Source organism: Bison bison, unplaced genomic scaffold, assembly GCF_000754665.1.
Source record: "Bison bison bison isolate TAMUID 2011002044 unplaced genomic scaffold, Bison_UMD1.0 scf7180017864213, whole genome shotgun sequence".
NCBI classification, from domain to species: Eukaryota; Metazoa; Chordata; class Mammalia; order Artiodactyla; family Bovidae; genus Bison; species Bison bison.
Genome location: NW_011494785.1, coordinates 4,411,930 through 4,418,649, shown reverse-complemented (window position 1 = coordinate 4,418,649; position 6,720 = coordinate 4,411,930). Strand labels below are relative to the sequence as shown.

Here is a 6,720-nt window from a genome sequence, read left to right as displayed (position 1 = left end):
CTCCAGGTATGGCCGCCTGCCCTCTCTGCTCCTCCCCCCACTTGCACCTTCTCAGCAGCACGTGGGTCCCTGAGCCCCCTTGGGAACTGTGTGCTGTTGACCAGGTAACTCGGAACCCTCCCCTACACCTCACTAGTCTCCTGTTGCAGAAGCCTGGCCCCTGGTACCGCAGAGAGCGAAGCCACGCTCCAGCGGAAGCTCCGGCAGAAGCAGCTGCAGCAGCAGTTCCGCGAACAGATGGAGAGACAGCAGCGGGCCGCCACCTCTGCTCTGCCCGCCGGAAGGACCGACCAGGGTGAGAGGCTGGGGGCACCTCTGCCTGGAGCAGCAGGTTCGGTCCAGACCAGGGCTCGGCACACATGGGGCCAGGGCTTTCAAGCGCCGGGTCCTGCCCCATGTTTCCCCGTGGGTGAAGAAAACAGCCACTGACGTCTCCAGAGCCGGACCTCTCCGGTGCCAGAGCTGCTTCGGGCCTCAGTTACTCTGGCCACACAGACATGAGCTCCTTGTGAGGCAGAAAGTTGGGTGTGCAGGTGATGGGGCTTCTGGCAGTTCTTTCTCCATGAGCTCGCGTTTTTTTCCGAGTCCAGATTCACTGGGAGTAGTAGTTTTGAAGTCTTTTCCAGAGACTATAAACAAAGACAAAATGGATTTTTCCCAGCTTCTCCTTAAAAATTATTAAGGTTCTGAGGCCTTGGTTTCTGTTTAGTTCTTTAAAACTCCCCTCAGCACTGGCCAGCTGAGATTAATGAAGGGAAAAGCCCACAATGGATTGTGCTGGGGCTGTTCTTAGTAAGAATTATTCTGGTCTCTAGCTTCCAACCCAGACTTTTCAGTTTTTTCTCTAGGTTGATGAGAAGAATATGGTGTTTTCAGCCCTAGTCTATACAGATGAGTAGGTGGGACTGGACGCAGGGCCCCGAGCTCAATGCTGGCTCTGCGGGGTGTAACCAGGCAGCTCTGCACGCACCCCTGAGGCTGCCCAGCCCCCCGATGACGACGGGAGCTCAGCCTGCCCCTCTCTCTGCAGCGCAGCCGCCACCGGTGCCTGCTGCCAAGCCCAGCCTCCCCAGGACCCACTCACCTCCAGAGCCACTCACCCAGAGAGACCTGCTCCCAGGTAAGCGGAGCCAGAGGCGTGACCTAAGGCCCAGTCAGTACACACGCCAGGTGCCTGTGAGTCACTGGTCGTCACACACACACCTCAGAAGAGGCACAGGGATCTTCACTTTTGTTGGTTCTGCACCAAGGGATGCGAGTAGCCCGATGCTGGGTCGACTGCTCGCGCATGTGCAGCTCCTCTGCTGCACCTTGGAGAGGCCTGGTGTCCTTCCACAGGACGGGGCCCTCACCACACAGAACCTTCTCGTGACCTGCTCTTTTCTCTTGTCTGTTACATTTTCCCTTGCAGACAGTCTTGAAATGTGGGACATGGCTTTGGATGCAGAGGACAGCGTGCTCAGGCCCTTGTTGAAACCAGAACCACCGCAGACCCCTGCCATCTCGGTCCTAAAGAACCACATGGAGACCCAGAACAGGATCCCACCAAGCCTTTGCCACCAGAATCCACAGGCACAGTCTGGACCCTGGCACCTCCAAACTCCCAGCCTTAACCAACACACCACAGGTAGCCGAGTGTTCTAGGAGCAAACACCAAGCAGAGCCTGGGTGTGTGTGATTCACTGAGTCAAAAGCAGAATGACATTCCATTTTAAGAAGTCTGGTGGACTCCTGTCAGAGGGGCAGCAGTTTAAGAACGTGGAGGACTACTAGTTTAAAAGCCAAAAGTTCCCCTGGGGTCCCGACCTGAGGGCTAACTCTTCAGCTGTATTTAACAGCTGTGGTTAAACGCAGACCCATCACGATTTCTCCTGTAGCTTGGTCTCGTGTTAAAGGAGGGATCTGTCCTAACAGTTTTCATTCTTGGGCTTTTGTGGTTTAAAGTAGGTCCAGTAGGACTGTTAGCTAATGACTTCTGGATTGCATCAGCTGTTAGTTTACTCCTGATTTTAAAGTCACTGCAGCTGTCTGAACAGTTTCCTTCTCCACAGGCGACTGTGATTCCTCTAGGAAGAATCAGGACATGAAGAAAAGGAAACTGGATCCACCTTAACCACAGCTCAGGTCACCTCCTAAACTCTGTCCTGATGGGACTTCATTTTGGTCATGAAATGACTGCTCCTGCCTGAGGAGTGCGCTGTGCTTCAGGGCTCCACCTGCTTCATCCTGAACTCTGCCTGAGGACTCAGTACCTGCTCACATCAACTCGGGCATCACATCAAGCTCTGTAGAGACTCTGTGCCTTTTCTTGGGCTCCTCACTCTTTATTCCTAAGCTATTATGTTAATGAAAACAGAAATCACCTCGGCCTGTGGTACATCCCTGAGTGACTGCTGACCTGCTGCCGTGGGGCCCCCGGTTTCCTAACGCTGTCACGCAAGATTGCAGTCTTCATCACTATTGTTCATTGGCTCATGAAACTACTTCCCTTTTCTCCTAAGACCAGAGAAAAGGCCTTTTTAAGAAAGCAAAATTAAATCCTACCCTGTAACAATATAACAGGCATGCCTCTTCTTATTGCACTTCACATTGTTTTTAAAAAACAAACAGGTTTTTGGCCACCCCGTGTGGAGCATTTTAAAGATTTTTAAGATACAATGCTAGTGCACATTTCAACTACAGTGTCATGTGAACAGTATTCATATGTATCAGAAAACCAAAAATCTGATGGAAGCAGCCATTCAGTTTCAGTCCAGAGGCAGCTGGAGCCCAGGCCTGTCTGTGACGTGGTGCCCGAGACAAGGACCCCCATGGCAGGCCTCGGCCACCCCAGCACCCCCGACCCCTCACCTGAGCTGCAGAAAATTTTTTTCTGGTTTTGGTTATTGTTACTGCTATCTTCCTTGTCTGCAGCATCTCAGTTAAGGTCAGAATCACTGAAAAAGTTTCTGGAGATAGGAATCCAGTTATAAATTGCATACAAGTCATATCAGCTAATGTGATCACGAAAAGGCACCTGCTGAAAATGAATCCCCACAGCTCAATAAAACCAAGTTTGGTTTACTCGCGTGGCTTCGTCACATGTCCACAAGCACGAAGTGCACCCACAGCGCCAAACAGGAGTGACGGCTGCCAAGAATCCCCAAGGTTTGAATTCAGTTTATTTTTTTTTAAACAGTGTACATTGTTAAATAACGTAAGGAAAACATTTATAATTCAGAAAGATTTTTTTAATGTGGAAAAAGATACTCAAAGTGTACTATTAACACGAAAATAATTTAAACAGTTCAGTAGCACTGGTTCATTCCTCTAGGTTTCAGTTATTTCATCCACAGGAGGGGAAAAAAATCAACAGTAAGTAAAACCAGTTCTTACTTTCCATGTGAGTGAAGAGACCTCAACATCATTAAACCAAAGTGACCAGAGTCGTGCTGCACTTGGCTCCCTCCTTGGGTACAAAGTCCGTCCCCTCTGTCCACGTGTCCGTTTCCCATTTCCTCAGCACTTCTTGTTGGGTCCTTACTCTTACCATTTCTCAAGGATTACAGGCAGAGAAAAAGTAAAGTTTCAAAGCAAAGCTTGGAGCACCTGCCCTTCTCATCTCTTACCTTCCTAAAAGCCTCAGCTTTCGTTTGCATCTTTGGGGCCTTGGCTAACTTAAAAGAAAACGGCCAACGAAGGACAGGACAGCCAGGCTCTTCCTGTCATGGAGATTCCTGGGTTGGGCCACTGAGGTGGCTCAGGGTCAAGAGAAGAAGCACCCCAAGATTAAGAGTCCTAGCTTCTTGCCCCATCTTCTGGGAGAACAGAGATCCCCAAAATAGGCAATGGGAGAATATTTCCTGAAGTTTCTGAAAATAAAGAGAACTGCCCATCACAACCAGGCATAGCACTAAATAATACTGGCTGGTTGCAGTTATTACTTGAGGGGAGTCTTTATATGAGAATATCCATTGTCACTCTAGAAACAAAGGTAGCCGGGAGATTATGACCCTGCAACCCTCTGGACATTATACAGAAGTGAGGAGGAACAAGCAGCCGTTCCTACGGTGCTTATTTCAGATGTGGGGCCACTTGCCACAACTGCAGGACCCCACGTTGAGAAATACACGGTACATTTGCACCAAGAGGAAGGCAAGGCAAACAATTTTTCTTAGAGCAACTTTCTCCATCTGAGACGTTTCACGATCACATTTCCCAACTTAAAAACCAGCCCCTACCCGCTTCCTTTCTCTTCAGCCATTTCTTCTCAATCTTCTGAGTTCAAGCCCAGCGCAGGTAAGTAAGGCTTAGGGCAGCCGCTGGCCAAGCACCACGTCTTCAAAACACATCTGTTCTGCAGCCTCTAGTCTCTCGGCACCAATCGCACGCCACGCTCAGCCTGGTAACTGCCCGACTTGGTGACAGCCTCCCTCCTCATTTGTCCTGAAACAGTTTTCTGCTTTAACCACTGATGTCAACTTAACTTCTCACCCTGCTCATCTTACAAAACTGTTAAATGACTTGAAAAAAATACCCTTCCAGTTTCCTTACAACACAGTCCACTGCTGGGTCACACGGACCCACGCTCTCCTTCCACACACCCTCGCTGACCAGCTGACCAGGGTCTGACGAGAAGCTGATGCAACGGCAGAAGCGACAGAAGCCCAAGGCACTAAGCATCCAGCAGGCGGTACTGGGAGGACGGAGTATTCAAGTAGAGTGATTCATACAATTTTACATTCACATTTATTTATCTAATACAATGGAAATACAAAGGAGAAAAGTGAAATCTCAGTAAGTAAAGGACAGAGCTAGCCTTTTTAAGCCTTTCATATTTTACTCTTAAACTACTGTTGTCCAACAACATTTATACATCACAGTGTTTCCACATCAAAACTGATGGCAAAGTTACATGTCCGCAGGGAACTTAATTTTTTTCCTAATTGCTAATGCTGCAGTCAAAGCTGCGAATATCATTTGCTTAAAGCACTAATGACCTATTGTAAGAAAGGGCTGAAACCTCCATCCCTCCCCTGGTGTCTGCACTGGGTTCTAAAGATTGGCTGGATTGGGGTCGGGGGTAGGGGAAGACAGGAGAAAGAAAAACAGTGGGCGACAGGGTAGGAGAGAGCCCAATAGTTTAAATTTTTTGTCTTGTGGTTTATATTCTTGAGGGAGTAAGTAAGGGGTTGGGGTGGCTACCAAAATGAAGAGCCCCACCACCTGAAAATGTAGACGGCTCTGCTTTTCCAGAGCTCTCTAGGAGCCTTCTGACCAACCCCACTTCCCAACGGCTTGCTGCTGGGTCTGGGCAACGACAAAGCGCACACAAGACAGCTGCCCTCCCCTCCTCCCACTCAGGCGATGGTGAGGGCGGGGGGCTCCACTCCAAGGGCTTTAAGCGGGATTAAAACATTCCTTTCTGGCAAGAAATGACCAGTTAAATGCAGCACTAGTAGTCAGCATATAGGCTATGCCCCCGACCCCCCACATTCCATCTCCTGTCCCCAAACCTGCCCCAGGATCGCCTCGGGTCTACGTGGTCCGCAGGTTGGAACCTGGGGGGTTGCTGATGGATTTCTGCAAGTTGCTGATGTTGAAATTCTGTAAGGAGGCTGTTCCCACAGGCTGGAACTGGCTAAGCGGCTGGGGTGCCGGGCCACCCGTCCCGCTCCACTGCGTGCCAAACGGGGGGGTAGGGAAACCGTACTGCTGAGGGGGGCACATGGACTTGGGGAAGTGCCCTAGAGAGGTAGCTGACGCTGCAGAGCCGGGGGCAGAGCCGCCCAGGTTTGAGGTCATGGAGACGCACAGCTGACCGGGCGCGGAGAACTTCCTTGCCATGCCAGGGCCCTGGAGAGAGAACAGGCGGTGAAGCCGTGCGGGTGGGACGGGTACAGGGCGAGAGAGAGTTCTAGGCCTGGGCTGCTCTGACCTTACAGGGTCGGGAGAACAACTCCCAGACAGCCTTTCATCACCATCACTGGCTCCTGACACTCACCACATACCTGTTCTGACTGGAAGGGGGTGGCATCGCATGCCTCGCGTGAGTGGCGCAAGCACACACCATTCAGAGTGTTAAGGAAAAGGGAAGAAAAACTGGGCTGACTCAGTTCAGAGCAAGGAATCCAGGGAAAGAAACTAAGAAGGGACCTAGCTGATTGCTGTCTTTTTTCCCGGAAGTGCTAGCACTCAGGAGCCCCTGGAGGTGGTCACGGCAGGGTCCCCGTGCCCAGCGACACTCGGACAGGCAGGAGGAAGCACGAGGGGTGCGCTGACCTCATAGCTCACGTGTCCTTTGCTTCCCCGCCTGCCTGAGAGACTCATGGCGTCCCGGGCCCAGTTGTCCACCAGCTTGTGCAGGTCGTCCGTGAACATGCCCTTCCTGCTGGACGTCACGGCAGGAGGCGGAGCCGGGGCGGCCTGGCTGCTCACGGCTCCCCCGACGGCGTTGGTGCTGCTGGTCCCTGAGGTCAGAAGAAGCAACAAGGCACGCCCGTTAGAAGGGACTTGGGTGGTGACTTCGGGAGAGGAGAGACCTCCCACGATGATGAAGGGCAAGCCCAGGACGGGGGGATGAGCCAGGGAGCCATGCAGAAGGGAGGTTTCAGGGTCTCAGGAGCCAAACGCTGCGTATAGCAGGGCCGGGGGAGGCTCTCCTCAGGAGCTGCCGGGAGGGAGGAGGGCCGGGGCCTCGCTCCGCCCGTCCCCACGGTGTCGGGAGCGCGGACACTTGGT

The 6,720-nt window shown here is 51.8% G+C and overlaps 2 protein-coding genes across 9 annotated transcripts in view; one reads left to right on the top strand and one right to left on the bottom strand.

The window, feature by feature from the left end:
* The window catches only part of RAD52 (RAD52 homolog (S. cerevisiae)), a 27,193-nt gene extending 24,634 nt beyond the window's left edge, over window positions 1-2,559 (top strand). For all 8 annotated transcript variants that reach the window (XM_010845032.1, XM_010845030.1, XM_010845031.1 and 5 more), the window contains 4 exons: window positions 150-295; window positions 1,031-1,120; window positions 1,412-1,627; window positions 2,052-2,559. In XM_010845032.1, coding sequence (XP_010843334.1) covers window positions 150-295; window positions 1,031-1,120; window positions 1,412-1,627; window positions 2,052-2,113 — 514 coding nt within the window. In that variant the 3' untranslated portion in view covers window positions 2,114-2,559. The remainder of the gene's footprint in view (window positions 1-149; window positions 296-1,030; window positions 1,121-1,411; window positions 1,628-2,051) is intronic.
* A 582-nt stretch (window positions 2,560-3,141) lies between these two features.
* Window positions 3,142-6,720, bottom strand: part of WNK1 (WNK lysine deficient protein kinase 1) — a gene marked incomplete at its 5' end in the record, with an annotated part of 130,077 nt that continues 126,498 nt past the window's right edge. Inside the window, 2 exon segments of the mRNA XM_010845214.1 lie at window positions 3,142-5,835; window positions 6,262-6,449. Of these exon segments, the coding sequence (XP_010843516.1) occupies window positions 5,518-5,835; window positions 6,262-6,449 (506 nt within the window).